This window comes from Xyrauchen texanus, chromosome 10 (genome assembly GCF_025860055.1).
Source record: "Xyrauchen texanus isolate HMW12.3.18 chromosome 10, RBS_HiC_50CHRs, whole genome shotgun sequence".
In the NCBI taxonomy this organism is placed as follows: Eukaryota; Metazoa; Chordata; class Actinopteri; order Cypriniformes; family Catostomidae; genus Xyrauchen; species Xyrauchen texanus.
The window spans coordinates 15,872,855-15,889,786 of record NC_068285.1 but is presented as its reverse complement, the minus strand read 5'-3'; the positions used below and the strand labels follow the sequence as shown (position 1 = coordinate 15,889,786).

At 37.0% G+C, this 16,932-nt stretch overlaps 1 protein-coding gene across 1 annotated transcript; it reads right to left on the bottom strand.

Moving 5' to 3' along the window:
* Window positions 1-753: 753 nt before the first annotated feature.
* Window positions 754-16,543, bottom strand: LOC127650603 (secretory carrier-associated membrane protein 3-like). Its single transcript, XM_052136115.1, has 9 exons — window positions 16,124-16,543; window positions 14,794-14,877; window positions 13,759-13,869; window positions 11,400-11,520; window positions 10,622-10,750; window positions 6,728-6,890; window positions 5,154-5,255; window positions 4,486-4,603; window positions 754-2,613 (listed from the first exon to the last, which is right to left on the bottom strand). The coding sequence occupies exons 1-9, from the start codon at window positions 16,175-16,177 to the stop codon at window positions 2,464-2,466; spliced, it is 1,032 nt and encodes a 343-aa protein (XP_051992075.1). The 5' UTR covers window positions 16,178-16,543; the 3' UTR covers window positions 754-2,463.
* Between the last annotated feature and the right edge of the window lie 389 nt (window positions 16,544-16,932).

Below are 16,932 nucleotides of genomic sequence, written 5' to 3'. Positions count from 1 at the left end.
ATCTAATGCTAGAGGCTGTAGCCTTTAGCCTCCTCGTTAGTGCGCCTGCCTCTCATGTCGGAGACGCCGGTTCGAATCCCACTTGCAGCAGTTTGAGCTAGACTGGTTACAGTGGTGCCATGACCCGGATGGGAGTGAGGTTTAGGGGGGTGAGTGTAACAGGAGCCAGCTGGTACGTAATTATAGTATACTCCTCATTAGTGTGCCAGCCTCTCATGCCAAGCAGGACCGTTACAGCAGCTTGGTTTCAACAATTGCTCTTTTTTGCAGTGAGGAGGAAGTTTTGAGTTCTGAAAATTACAGTATGTTTTTATAGTACAATGAGTACAAAGGGAAATTTGATTCCTCATGTTATGACCTTTTTAAGACAAACAGTACTCTGTAAACCCTAAAGTTGTTATTACTGGAAAAGCATGTTGCCTTAATTAAACATTACTTGAAATGTCAATTTTTGTGCTCATAAATTCCTTGAACTTATTTATCTTAAAAATCTATAGACTTAAGATAGCAAGCGTTAATAACTCAAATGATTTAGTACATTGAGGCCCTTGCACTTGAATTACTTAATTATGTTTCCTTGGTCAAAGGGAATTTATGGGGGCATTTAAATAGTTATAAAAAATTCATAGAGGTTCTTAGCTCTTTTGAAGTATTTTGTTTTATTGCAAATAATTATTTACCATTAGGGTGATCTGTGTCCCCTTTGTTCAAGTTTGACCCCATTAACTTTATTTCAGTTCACCTTAAGCATGTGTAACAGAAATACAGATATATATGCCTTTCAGTGGAGAATTACTTTTAATGATTGACCTAGAATCGATTATAATCTTCTTTATTTGAGCTGTGTTATTGTATGACCTAAATTTGAGTCAATTCAACTAAAATTAAGTAGAAACAACAATGTTTAAATAGAATATCTGAGTTTAGTCTACTTGCATCTAATTATTTTAACTTAAATAGTTAAGTTCATTCCATATGAACACGGTTAAGTTAACATAATAACACAGGATTTGGAGATGTCATTACTCAATCCAATTGGGAGAGCAAGTTTACTCAAATCAATTGAGTACAGTCAACTTATTTGGGTTTTCAGTGTGCAAGATGCGTATTCAGGAACTTTAATAAAACAAAGAACATTGTGACACTTATGGCAATAACATACAGCAGCAATAACATAATAAAAACAACCAAGTAATACTTTCATTTAGGTACATTAACGTTAGACAAAACGTTAGATCGAAGTGTACAGAAAAACAAACAAACAATACTAATCACAAAAGCAACACAAACATTATAGCCACAGATAACCGCACCATTGTCCGCTACCACATTTGATATGCAAATTTGTACATTTGATCTTCATGATTTCATATTTAGGTTCAGCTGTCATAATGTTTTCAAAGCACACATTATCTTAGCTCATGAGCTTGACCTAACCTGGGTCACGAATCACAGCAAAAAGGTACATACAGTAGTTGTTGTTGCATCAACACGTTAAGCATGCTTTTTATATAAATCAAGGTCAGTTAACCAAAGCAAAAATAATCCACCCACCTTTACACTGATAAAGTGAATTATGAAACTCTAAAATATGATTTGGGATTTCTCCCTTACATATAAGAAAAAAAGTTTGGCAATTTAAACTTCACAGGCTCCGAGTAACCTCCATTCTAGAGCAATGAAATATTTACTTTCCTTGCCATGTACATCTATTTACATATGAAGAACAAATTAAAGGCAAAAGGAAAATCTGACGGTGGCACATCTTTTTGGAATCTGCACTATACACATTGGAGAAGCTGCAGAGATCTTAAAGGGATAGTTAACCCAAAAATGAAAGCACAAAAGGAGTTACATGGCAAAATGTTAGCCTTAATCATTACCATTCAGTGCAATCACCATTCACTTCAATTGTAAGAAAAAAAAGCATGCAATGAAAGTCAATGGCGACTGAGGCTGTCGGCCCCTCACAATCTGCCTTATGTGTTCCATGGATTAAAGAAAGTCATTCAGGTTTGGAACAGCATGTGGGTGAGTAAATGTATTTTCATTTTTGGGTGAACTATCCCTTTAGAATTGGAAGCCTAAACCTGGGTTCTTAGGTATTTATCAGTAAAGTTTTTGGTACACCTTTTGACTTTTCTATCCTGACAATGATAAGAGAGCATATCCATTAACCCTATTCTCAAATTAATGAACTCCTAGATCCTTCCTCTCTGTTCGAAGTAGTGGTGAAGTGCTCAGCATGGCCAACAAACAGAGTTCCAATAGTTTCCAATGCTGCATTACTATCATTATGCATCCATTTATCTTGTCATACATGCAAGTGGGGTCTAGGCTAAGTGTGAATTTGTTGGTTTGTAACTAGGCCATGTCGAGGAGTGCTAGTATATGTCACTATGTCTTAAGGTTGCGGAATCAATCAGGTTCTTAAACCTCATTTCTTCCTGCCCATCCAGCTCTCTACCGGGGTCCAGTGAAGGCACCCTGTGCAGCAGACACGGTGGCACTGGTAGCTGCCTGGCGCACTGCCTGATTGGAAAGCACACCAGTGGCAAACTCTGCCTGGGCTTTCTCAAAGCTTGCCCCAGTCTTCCTGTACATAGAATGAACCTGAGAGGAGGTAAAACATTTTTTTTTTTAAATAAACAAGATTATCATTCATATATCAACCTAAATTACTAAAATGAATCGGTGAGTTTTATTCATTTTAAAACTACAGAAATTCCTGTCTAATGAATATCAAAGACACAAAGGCTGAATTAAAAAGAGAGAGAATGGAGCTAGTAGTCACATAGGAAAGTTGTCAAAAGGACTATATCTTATCTATATCCAAGCATAAGGCTTTGAGTCAAAAGTCAAATTACACAAATGTATATTTTCTCTAGAAGTTGGTTTCAAACACTTACTGAAATGCCTCGCTATTGGGGCATGTTGTCATTAAATGCCAATGTGTGTTAAATGAACTATATATTTTTTGCTGGGCAGTAGTGGAAAACACGTTTCACCCAAAAATGAAAATTCTCTCATCATATACTCACCCTCATGCTATTTCAGAGGTGTATGACTTTCTTTCTTCAGCAGAACACAAATTAAGATTTTCAGAAGAATATTTCAGCTCTGTAGGTTCATACAATGCAAGTGAATGGTGACCAAAATTTTGAAGCTCAAAAATGCACAAAGTCAACAGAAAAGTAATCCATATATAAATGTATATCTTCAGAAATGATATGATAGGTGTGGGTGAGAAACAGATCAAAATCATTTGTACTTTAAATTCGCCTCTCTGCCCAATAGGTGGCGATATGCACAAAGAATGCAAATCGCCAAAAACAAAACCAGAATGTTAAAGTGGAAATTAATAGTAAAAAAGGACTTTAATATCTGTTTTCACCCACACATATCATATAACTTTTGAAGATATGGATTTAACAGTTGTAGTCATATTCTGCCTTTGTCCTTTTTTGACCTTCAAAGTTCTGGCCAACATTCACTTGTATTGTATGGACCTACAGAGCTGAAATACTCTCCTAAAAATCTTAGTTTGTGTTCTGCAGAAGAAAGAAAGTCATACACATCTGGGATGGCATGAGGGTGAGTAAATGATGAGAATTTTATTTTTTGGGGGAGCTATACCTTTAAGGTATGTGAAAAAATTAAAATAAACCTACTCTGAAAAACATTCACTGAAGAAAAGTGTAACAACTAGCCCCAGACTCACCTATAACAGAGAACCTGAATTACAAAATATTATTAAGCATCAAAGTATTTATTTCAGAATGTAAGGAACTCAAGGGCATGATGAATGTGATGTGTTCTGGCAAAATCCAAAAGCAGTCATCCAGATGTGGCCCAACAATAACATGAAAATGCAGCTGCCGTTCTGCAATGGCCGTGCATTTACACACTGAAAGCTGAATCCTAAATGACAATCAATCTTGCACCCATTGCAGCAGACATAATGCTTTATTGAATGCTTTCAAATCGAGCACACACAAAGGTTTTAAACCTTCTTATTTCTAAGTGTACTTTTGGTGTAATGCTAATGGATGAGTACAGGTCAGGGTTTCCACACTTTTTGGCCAATGAAGCTCAATGATGTCTCCACTCAAGACTTTTGATAATAATTCTAATTCAGACCTATTCACTAATGAATCATTCACCGATTTGTGAAATGATTTATAAACGATTCACTCACAATTCTGAAATCACTATGGCTTGTGAGCAACATCACATCAAACCTCAATGGTTCATGCGCAATGACATTATGACGTTTGGGCACAAGATGTGTATTTTTTAGGTACAGAACAACACGACATTGAGTAAACAATGAGAGAATTCTCATTTTTGCTTGAACTATTCCTTTTAAGATTTTATTAATTTACAACTTTCACAATTATGATGTTCTTTGATGTTTCCAGGTTTTCCATGACCGTGGGAACCCTGAGAGGTACATTTGCTGCTGTTATTGAAGATGTGATTTACCCTCTTGAGCAACACCACTCCCATGGCTGTCTGACCGGTGAAGAGCACTGAATTCAGAATCATGATCACAGCAACTACCTTGTTGACCTTAAGAGCGGCCAAACTCACAATCCATCCGCTGAGACATGAAGAGGAGAGAAAGAGAATTTCAGAGGATTTTAAGATCAAGTATGTGGTCAAATGATAGAATGCAACTGACAGAGGTACATAAAAAATTTAAAGTTATAGCAAGTAGTTTTGGGCTTGAGTCCACCTTAGTCGACTCCAAGTTAAAAAACCAAAAACCTCCCTGAGTCAAGAAAACTCTTGTTACAATTATAGCTAGGGGTAGTCTTACAGTAACTTAAGGGGTTTCTTGCGACTAGGCCTTGGTATTTAACCAATCAAGTTTGGGTCAAGACTCGAGACGGAGTCCATAACTGCAGAGTCCAAGTTCGAGTGAATCAGTTTATGAATCTGAATTCAAATTACAGCTGTAAACCCATCATTAAGCCATTACATCAATATTTTAAGCTTATTTTAACCTTCAAAACAAAGAAGAAGGATGAGTCAACATCAGGGTCGCAGCTATCCACTTATGGATATAGTTGGTCTCCAGATCATTAATTACAAGCCCGGACTCAAGTAAACAACTCTAATAGTAAGCATGTCTATTTTGTCACGCTCACCTGAAGCCCCAGCCAGGGATACCGATAGTCATGATAACGTAAACGACCATCTGGGCGAAAAATACGAAGAAAAATGCAAAGAAGTTGAAGGAACTGTCACTCCTGTTGAGAAAAATAGAAGAGAAGCATAAAATGGCTCCAGATCCACTTTTGTCTGAGAAGTAAATTCAACATGATACCAATTCAAGGCATCCATGAGCAGTTTTTAAATCAACATGAAGATTTTAGGTGTAATGAAACGGTATATTTTAGGTATAGAAAATAAAGACTGCTACTTAGGCTTAAAATGTATCCAAAAAGAATCCTGAGGAGATGTGCTCATTGCCACATGAGGTTCTTGTCAAAACATCAAATGCCATTTGATAGCAAAAGAGCAAGGCACTCAATCTCCAATAGCTAGTTAGTCAGACTAGCTAGCCTGCCGATACGCGTTGGCTTTTTAATGTTTTGTTGCCTATGAAATAAACACTCTGCATTGGAGATTGAGTGCCTTGCTCTTTTGCTATCAACTGGCATTCAAGTATATTTTCGGTGCTGTGAGTTTTTCACCATTCCCCCACTCACACCTTTTTATCTTCACAAGATCATTTTAAATGGTTGTGAGGTGTGACAAATATATATATATATATATATATATATATATATATATATATTTATATTAGTAAAAAAAAAAAAAGGTAAATATAGCAAAATGTTATCAAAAATAGTTTAGGATGATTATAGCTGGATATGCCAAATTTATTGAGAATGTGTTGGTTCACATTTAAACCAACACTTAAAATGTGTATGAATGTATAAGGAAAGTGTATATTTTAGGTGCTGTGACTGGTCACCATTTCTTTTCAAAATGTTCAATACTTTTAATGACATTTTTGGTCATAAAGTGTAACAAATACATTTCTAAAAATACAAAGTACCAAAGTCTCTAAAATGAATAGGACATCATAAAGACTGCAGGCATAATAACAAAAAAACGTTAGATACCATGTAGCATGTCACATCACAGGACATGTCTTCTTACCAAAAGTATATCATGGCAACAACCATTTAATAAAATTAAAGGAATATTCCAGGTTTTATACTGTTAATGTACTGTTGATACTGATACAAGTTAATGTTGATCAAAAGTTATAAATAAGAGTTTTAACAGAGGAATTAATGTAAGTGCTTTTATAAAATTATAAGCTTGAAATTTCTGCCTTTAAATCCTCCAAATATTGTACCCATTCACTTCTATTGTAAGTACCTCAATATAACCTCCCTTTTATTTAAAAAATAAAAAGCAAAAATGATGGATGAGGCAAAGTAATTGTTTGTGGAGATCAACATTATGCCACAAATGCTGTCGGTTGAGCTTAACTTGTATTGAACCCGGAAATATTCATTTAACACCAAAGCTTTGGCAACTAATGCCTTTAAATGACCGTAATACCTAAAATTAAGAATAAAAAATTAGCACTGCTGTTTAAATGCGTTCGTTATAGTTTCATCACTACTGGATACATATCTATGTCCACATGAGAGTTTGGTGTCTTGAGAGACGCACCTGAGCGGGAATCTAAAGCAGTACGTACCTGAAGGCTTTGTAAACAGGCCTGTACCAACAGACGAAGGAGCAGGGGGTGAAGAGGATAGTCCAGAGGATGGCAAGACCTAAGCCCACTCCACTACCAGTGGTGTCCACACAGAACATAGCCAAGGAGGAGATGAAATTATAGAGCAAAGTGCATGCTGTGACTAGAAGAGAGAGAGAAAAATGATGAACAGGAAGGGGGGAAGGTGGGGATTAATACAAAGGAAAACTACAGACAGGCAAGCAAAGTAACACACTGAAGTAGTGGTCGAACAAGTGGGGTTTTTTTTTAAAGGCCAATCCAATATCTAGAGAGCAGGGTGGTTATTTTATACAATATTTACTCAAAATTCACTTGAAATTCATTATTGGGTGTTTCTTGATCTTTGGATGCTTTCATGTGCCAGCGGTTGATTTTTTTCCCTCAAACTAACAGATTTCCACCTTTTTCTTTTTGTTTTATGAAGGTCACATTAAAACACATGATTTTGTTATTTTAGCCTTGTCCCAGGCCCCCGACATTCAATATAAAACTGTGAAATCAATATTCATTTATTCCCTATGCCTTTTGAAGTGCCCTTAAATGAACATAAACGTTCCTTTCAGAATGGAATATCATATAAGATGGCTGAATATCGTGTGAAGTCTAGTTCGCAGGACCCTAACGGTCGATTGGAACGCAGTAGGGCTGGGCGATATGACAATGTTGCCAGATATCGCCGACTGTGACACTCAATTAACAGACGATGATCAACAATATTGGGAAATGCCAAAACCATGGATCTGGGAAGTCAGCAAATATATTAAACAGTGGCCAGGGTGTGAAACCAGCACCCGCCAAATGCAACGAGGCTGAATCCAATTCACAAGATTCTTGTCCAAATGTATTTCATGCGTGGTTAATTTTGCTCATCTACCCGCAACAGGCAGTTGACCTGTAAGACGTCTCGGAGTGACACATGACAAGAAATGCTGTTAGTCACAAAGACACGTGCTTGAAGAAACACACCGTGAATTTAAAGAGTTTCATTTGTCTGAAAACAGTTTGCAATAATAATGTCGTCTATAAAAATGCTGGAAATGATCTCTGATCATCTCAGGAGATGCTGTGAGTTTAGTTCACTTTATTTCCACGAACCAGTTTGTGGTTAACATTGTGCAACGCAACTCTGCAGGTTCAATAATATATATCTTTGTATTAAAGAAACAAAGACGAAAGTGATTAAATCATAAAATAATACAAGACACGTTCAACTAGAACTAAAAATTTCTATAGGCAGCATTAACTGTGATACCAAAACACAAATTCAATAACACAAATTTGGCAGCATTATTTTGTGAACACAAGGGAATCTATTAGGCTTATTTATTTTGATTATCATTGTCTTTACATTTATAATAGTCTTTAGTTCTTAATCTTTAGGCTATTAGTAATTTTTCACATTTTGCTGCTCTGATCTTCAGATGGTAAATCTTTGGATATGGGGAAGTGGTTAAATAAGATTTTTTGACCACTTCTTTATTTTATTTGATCTTTTTGTTTAGTTTAAAGTGCAATTTAAATTTAGAAATGTCTTTGTTTCGTGTTTCAATAAATTAATTAAATTTTTAAAGCCAAATCAATAAATATTCAACGACCCTCGGCAGCGGGGTTGACGATATAACCGTATATCGCGCAATTTTTTTAAAGGCGATAATCATTCAAATATTTTTTACATATCGCCCAGCCCAAGAGTGCACCGCATCTCTATGCAAACGACGAGTGACATTCAGGAATGACTACCGATGAGATAGAAGGAAGTGAAGCTCACATCATCCATCTGCTGTGAACGTGGGATACTGGAGTCAAATGCAGGCAAGACTGTGTAGAGGTTAAAAGTTTCTGTGAGCGATTTCACTGTTCTATATAATTTGTCTGTAACCACAGACATGGATATGTCTATGGTTATGGTTACAGACAACTGGCCCTTCACACTAACTCATTTTAAACATTTTAAACCATGACTTGCACTGCACGTATATATCTAATATTGGTATTATATTCATGCTGTTAGTCAGAGGGGAACTGGCCCCCCACAGTGAGTCTGGTTTCTCCCAAGGGTATTTTTCTCCATTAACCAACATCTTATGGAGTTTTGTGTTTCTTGCCACAGTCGCCTTCGGCTTGCTCACTGGAGTTCAAAATACAATTATTATTTAATTATTTATTTTTATAAAAAATGTACAATCATAATTAATCAAACTACTCAATGATGACTCTTTAAGACTTTATAGATATTACAGTTTTATCTTCTGTTAATGCATGAATTTTGTAAAGCTGCTTTGAAACAATGTGTGTTGTGAAAAGCGCTACACAAATAAAAATGACAACTTGACATGGGCTAATAAATACGATTAATGGCAAACAGTCTCAACATTCGGAGTGAGTTTGATTCATACATTGATAGACTGTTTGTCTTGTTCATGATATGATGCATTGAGCACTGCTGCAGGTTATATAAAATGCTCTCCCCAGCAGAATGCTAGAGAGAGAACTGATTCCTTGTCAAATTATTTCACAGCACTAATTTTGAAGCAATCTAATACATTTTGAGTGAGAACAGACCAATATAAAACTCCTTTTCACTCTACATCTTCTTGCCATTGCAGTCTCTAGGCACGATCATGATTTCAAGCTCATTTACACTTACTTGTGCTTGATGCATGCGCAGGAAGTGTAATCGAGCTTGAAAAGAGAACACTGATGTCAAGATTTATAGTGAAAAACAAGTTATATTTTGGTCTGTTATCACCCTAAATAAATGAGATCACTTCTGAAGACATGGATAAAACCACTAGAGTTGTATGAATTACTTTTATGCTGCCTTTATTTGCTTTTTGGAGCTTAAAATTTTGGTCGCCATTCACTTGCATTGTATAGAACTACAGAGCTGAGATATTCTTCTAAATTATCTTCTAAAAATCTTCGTTAGTGTTCTGCAGAAGAAATAAAGTCATGCACATCTGGGATGGCATGAGGTTGAGTAAAGGAGGAGAGAATTTTCATTTTTGGGTGAACTATCCCTTTAAATGTGTGTAAATACTCACTGGATGTTAAAGATACACATTTGATTAGGAGAAAAATAACTTTTACTAAACGGGTATTGTTTTTGTACTGTGTTATAACTATATAGTAAGGCGCAATTACTCTTAAGTATAAAAAGAAATGTAAATTGAATCATTAATGAACTTGAACCGTTAGGTGAAATTGAAATCAACATTGAATAATGCAGGGGCCTGGTAGCTCAGCGAGTAAAGACGCTGACTACCACCCCTGGAGTTGCGAGTTGGAATCCAGGGTGCTGAGTGACTCCAATCAGGTTTGAACCAAATTGGCCCGGTTGCAAGGGAGGGTAGAGTCACATGGGGTAACCTCCTCGTGGTCACTAATGTGGTTCGCTCTCGGTGGGGCACGTGGTGAGTTGTGTGTGGATGCTGCCTCCACACATGCTACATCTCCGCGGTAATGCGCTAAACAACCACGTGATAAGATGTGTGGATTGATGTCTCAGACGTGGAGGAAACTGAGATTCATCCACCTCCACCCAGATTAAGGCGAGTCACTACGACCCACGAGGACTTAGAGCGCATTAGGAATTGGGCATTCCAAATTGGGGAGGAAAGGGGAGAAAAAAAACACTGAATAATGCTGATTGTCAGCTGATGGCGATAATGCTAAAATGGATAGATGTAGGTCGTTTAATCAGTATATCAATATATGGGAGACTCCCATTACTGACGTGTTTGCTTAGGATGTCTGAGAATTCAATTAAATAAAAGTATTTAAAAGAAACAGATACAAACAGTCAGATGACCAACATGCCTGTAAAAGACATGCCTAAGTGGACAAACTTACACATCCAGTAGTAATACATAGTGGTGACAGTGCGCTGGAAGTTTTGGCTAATCTCCAGATTAATGTCCTGATAGAAACAGGGTCCCACCGGACAGAAGGAGGGCAACGGGGGCCAATTATTCTGACGAGCTTGGAGAGAAAGAGAGACAGAGATTAATTTCCATACTCTTTAATCACATCCGCTCGCATCACTCCATTAATGTCTTGTTCATTACTGCCAAGGTCTAAATATTACTCCTCTGCAAATACCATCCATCCATCACTGTCATCTTTTTAACAGTTCAGTTTCTTTGTCCCCTCCTCTCTTGTTCTGGATTCATCCATTTCTGCACCTTCAAATCCACATCTTCCAAACAACTTCTTGTGTCCCTTTCAAAAATAACCGCTAGACAAGGGGGGAGGGATGTGCAGAATTTTGTGAATTATGACCTACTGAAATTGACATTTTTGCATCACAGATTTCATGCAAGTTGTCTTCCTCATCTTTGTTTATACTGCCATCATGGATCCTGATCCAAAATATAAACAGTCATGGCCTGTTAGGTTATGTGTTCTTAGAGGATTTGTTTTAAAGAAAAAGTGATGATTTAGGAACACCTTATTTTTATAATTACAGTCTTATTCACCAGGATATAAAGGGCAAAAACAAACCCTAGATTAGCACTTTTTTTTTTAGACATGATGCCAGCAGCATGAAGCCATTTCATTTACTTGTCCTGGCAAACTCCAACACAAACCACAAAAATCAAGTAACTTTCCCCGTCTATACTTCACTCACAGGCTCCAGAGCCAAGAGCATGAGCATCCAGCTCTCTCTCTCTTCTCTCCAGCTCCTTTGCTTTTCTTTCCAGTTCTTCCTGTTTCCTCAACAGATCTGCTGTGGTGGCATTCACTGCAGACTGCAAGAGAAAAAAGAAATATATAGAGAGAATGGACAAAGTATGAAATGCATAACTGTTTTCTGTTAATAAAACAGTAATGTTGGGGCCTGAGTAGCTCAGCGAGTAAAGATGTGGACTACCACCCCTTAAGTCGAGAGTTCGAATCTAGGGCGTGCTGTGTGACTCCAGCCAGGTCTCCTAAGTAACCAAATTGCCCTGGTTGCTAGGGAGGGTAGATTCACATGGGGTAACCTCCTCGTGGTCGCTATAATGTGGTTCTCGCTCTCTGTGGGGCGCGTGGTGAGTTGTGCATTACCGCGGAGACATAGCGCGTGTGGAGCCTTCACGCCATTCTCCGCGGTAACGCTCTCAACAAGCCACGTGATAAGATGCACGGATTGACTGTCTCAGATGCAGAGTTAACTGAGTTTCGTCCTCCGCCACCAAGAATGAGGCGAGTCACTGTGCCACCATGAGGATTGAGAGAACATTGGGAATTGGGCATTTCAAATTGGGGAGAAAATATTAAAAAAAAATGATAATACAAAAGTAATAGGTTACATAATCTAAAAGTAAAATAAATGCATTTTTTTAATTTTCAACTTCAATAACAATACTGAATGCATGTTGAAAAGTGAATTGAAAAACAGTGAAACAGTTCTTGATTTATTTCAGTCAATTAATTTAGTCAGATTCATTCAGCTGGCTTCGACAAATGCACAAGTCTTATTGATTCACTAAAAGAGCCAGCTCTTAAGAGTCATTTGATCTGGAATCATACAAAACTGGTAACTCCGTAGTTAGATTCTCTAAAAAGAACCTGCTCAAACGAGTCATTTGTTTGGGAATCAATGTATCAAAATAATGTAAATAGTTGTAAACAGTACAAATTCTGCAATTAAACAATAAACATGAAAACATTATAATATATGCAGTATAATATCATATTTAATGATTGAATACATTGATGTGTTCATTTTTTAAAAGCTAACAAAACGAATAAAATATATTAAGTCAAATTAATATTTTCATAATGTACCTAGTTAGAAGGTCCCCTATAATTAACAGCATTAGCTGGGAAACAATGTCTTTCAAATGTAAAGCAAAAGTGACATTATGACTGAAATATGCACATATGAATCGATATTGAATCGAAAACAAATCCAATCTGTAATTGGGAAATCTGTATCAATACCCAGCCCTACTTGACACACTGTGAAATTCATAGGCCAAATAAAACAAATTACCAGCAACTGGCACTTGGTGGGTGTAAATTTTGGATTGTGGGTAAATGACATTAAAGCTGACATATCTGATATCTTGTAACTATGTATGACTCATGTATCTAAAGATGGATTATCACCTGCAATATTAAGAACATTTATTTAAATCAATTCCATCATATTATTTATGTTCCGAGAAATACTGAAGCATTCCAAATATACTGTGAATATACAGTGAAATCATTTTAAGTTAACCTTCATTACATTTGATAGTTGCAACTTGAAGCTACCCTTTGATTTCTCAATAACCAATTGCATCACAGCAGCATAGATCTAACGGAGTGATACTAAAAGTGCTGCTTAACATCAGAAATAACAAGGATGCAGTGCTTCAGATATTGAGTAAAAGTATGCTGCATTAACATTGTTATTAAAGGAATATTCCGGGAGTTAAGCTCAATCGACAGCATTTGTGGCATAATGTTAATTACAAATTGTTCCCCCTTTTCTTTAAAAAAAGCAAAATATCTGTGTAACAGTGAGTCACTCACAATGGAAGTGAATGGGGACAATCCAGAAACGTTTAAATGCCAACTTTTGCCACAAGACGCAAACAATATGCGCTAACATGATTTTAGTGATCAAATCATTCACTAACCTTTTCTGTACAAAGTTATAGCCAATTTTACAACTTTGTTGCCATGACGCTGTAAAGCTACAGTATATCCCCTTAAACCCTAACTTTCCAGCTCAAATAATACAAAAGTTTTAACAGAAGAATTAATGTAAGAACTTTATTAATTATAAGCTTCACATTCCTTTAAACTCTTCAATTATTGGCCCCATTCACTTCCATTGTAAGTGCCTCACTGTAATCATAATATTGTTTTGTTTTTTAAAGAGGAGGGATGAGTCCAAATAATTTTTTGTGGTTATCAACATAGTGCTACAAATGCCTAAAAATAATTGCAGTGTTATACAAATTTGCGAACAAGTATGAGCAGTCACAGTCCACTGTGAAACTCAAGAGCACCTGTGTTCCATTGGATCCATAATTCCTGGGTTCAGTAGGCGTGGTCCTGTTTGTTGGGGTTGAGGCCGGGGGCGGGGCAGCTGGAGATGTTGCCTCATAAGGAGGTGGTGGCTTTATTCATTAAAAACAAAAGTGAAAAAGACAAAAGAATGAATGTCATCTTAGAACATAACACAAATTCTGATACATTAAACAACATTTTCTGAACACTCAATTCTGATTCGCTGGGATATGTGCGTCAAAATCTTTGAATGCACTAGCAGTTCCAGTCGGTTTTAATCACTCTATTTTAGTGCACCAACTCTGCTGTGCTCCGTAATGAGACATTGCGAGAGTTTTATGCCTCTGCTTAAGCAAACTACCTCTGGACGCGGATACAGTGTCACAAGTCTGATGCGTGTCAGAGCTGGGATTAACCGTAACATCACAAAAAACAACATCATAAGTCATGCAGACTTCAAGTCATGCAATGCGGTCTTTAAATCAATTGTTAAGTGCTAGAGAAAAACATAGAAGACACCAGTGTTCATCATCACAGCCCGAACTGGATAAAATTACAAATGCACCTGTACTTTCCCCTTACACACACATAGGACTAGTAAGGAAAGTATGGTTTGGCATTCAGCAATACTTTGCATGAAGGGAGAGGGAAGGAAACCAGGGACTCTATGAAAGGCGTCTATAACTGTCCGGCAAGACGATGTGCATTTTGGATGGTTTTCCCTCATCATGTAAGTGACAATTTAACAACTGTCATGTCTGCAGTGGTGGTTTTTCCTCATTAAAATGAAAATGACAACGAATAGAAATTCATTCACAGCCTGCAAGCTGCGTCAGGTGGTTGTTTGCCTCCATGTTGTGCGTTCAAATCATTTACGGCACACCTAGCTTTGTATTATGCCTTACGTAAACCATCTAAATCAGGCAGGACTGGCATGTATATATAATAGCCCTTTAGTTTGGTACATGAAAACATCCTCATAAACTAACTAAGAATTTCTCTCACTCCAAGACACAAAATCTCTGTATATTTACCCCAACGGTGTTGTTGTCAAATGGGTTGTAGAGGTCCAGCGTGGCATAACCTGTATTACTGCTATGCTGAGTCACTGATGGATCCTGCGAACACAGAAACAAACCTTTCAGTTAATTTATAACAAGTGGCAGCCACTGGTTAAAGATAGAGGCTGCTAAAACAAACATTAGCACATTGTAAACCCAAGTAAATGTAGCCTAAGAAGTATCAAACTACTAATAACATAACTTACTTTAACCCTTATGTGACCTTAGGTATATTTTTGTTATTATTGTCATTATGATTGTGTTAATGCCAATGGAATACATTTTGCCAAAGGTGTGCATTTTGGGGGGGAAATTCGAATTTCCGCCTCAGTTCCTATAATACATCTACAATACACAAAATGTACACAAAATAGTTGCACTCAGGACCTTAAGGGCAAAAATGTCCACATTGAAACTGCAATATTTGATCCCAGTACCATTAAAGCATAAAATCGTGAATTAAATGATATTATGCTTTCATTCTGGAGCCCAGGCTTCAAAATTGAAATGTTTAATATTTTCCACCAGTTGTGCCATTTTTCTCATGTTTAGCCTGTGGAGCAAATACATGCTTTCCCCCTATTCTCTGTATTAGAGCACTGTAGGCCAATTAAATAAATGATGCAGCTAAAATTGTGTGGGTGTGTTGTTATGGATGTCAGAGTGTGTTTTGTATGTGTGTATTGAGAAATGTGTGTGTGTGTGTGTGTGTGTGTGCATAGGCGGAAATCGGTGGGGTGGGGGGTCAGGCCCCCCCTAAAATATCATTAAAATATGTGTATTGTAAATAATATAATGATATATTCTTAAAATAATTGTTTAAGAAATAAATAATACAAATGCAAATGGGGCAACAACAAAAAACCCCTTAGTGTCCCCTTCAAAAATTGCTCTTGAGAATTGTTATTTTTATTGTCTCCCCCAACATATTGATGACATTTTCGCCCCTGTGTGTGTGTGTGTGTGTGTGTGTGTGTGTGTGTGTGTGTGTGTGTAAAAACAACAGTGGCACTATGTAAACAAACTGTCATTTAAAGGGTTTAAATCCTAAAAATGAATGAATATTTGGTAGTTATGATCAGGACTGATGTTGGTTAAAAAAAATAGCTATTTGAAAGTGTTATATTTTTCAAATATAACATATTATTATGGCAGTTATTTGACACGGGCTTTACGTCAAAGGTCTGACATCACTGTCATTATAACAAGAGATGCTGCACTACAATAACAAGGCCACAAATGAAAACAACAACAAAAAGCAGTTTTCAGGTGTGCTGTTTCAAACACAATAGTACAATATTACCTGAAATGGATTGTGATCATCAGTGGCATCAGGAAAGGTCGTATATTTTGACATCTTGGTTTTGGTTTGGTAGATTAGATCTTGTAAAAAACCTAAATTAGCTTCAGATGAGACGTGCAGACTAACGTATTGATAATGGCACGTTTTTATAACGGAAAGTAACCGCCAGAAGTCAGTCCAGTGCAATTAATTACCTCTTATCTTATTATGATTTAACCAAAACAAACCAGACTGCGACCCCGGTCAACGCCACCTGCTAGCAAACCAACCAACGTTAAAAGCATCCGCCAGGCTTCCTTTTCAAACCATTATCATATCCTTTCCTTATTTTGAAGTGGTTTATGTTCTTGTTTGTTCTTATTGATGTTTTTCTTTTTTCACTCTGACTGCACCGTCGTGTGGGTTGTGTTCCGGAAGTGTGTTCAGATCACATGACCTGTGAGCCATGTAGGACGTAGTTCCGTCATGTGACGAGGAAAGAGAAACACGTGTCAGTGGACGGAAGGAAAGGGGCGCTTTTCACTTATAGGCACATTTTAAATGTTTTTATTTCAAAGACAGTCCTATTATTTAAACAATTGCATGATGTATCGTTTATAAATGTTTCATCCGCCAAAAGCCTTTTAATATAAGGAAAATAGGTAATGTCCTTAAAATCCAGTGCAGTTCACACTTCAACCACAAGACGTCACTGTTGCCACTAAAAATGAGTGAGCAATAATGTTTGTCCTTAAAGGAATAGTTCACCCAAAAATACAAATTCTCATCTTGTCCTCACCCTCATACCATCTCAGATGTGTACGGCTCTC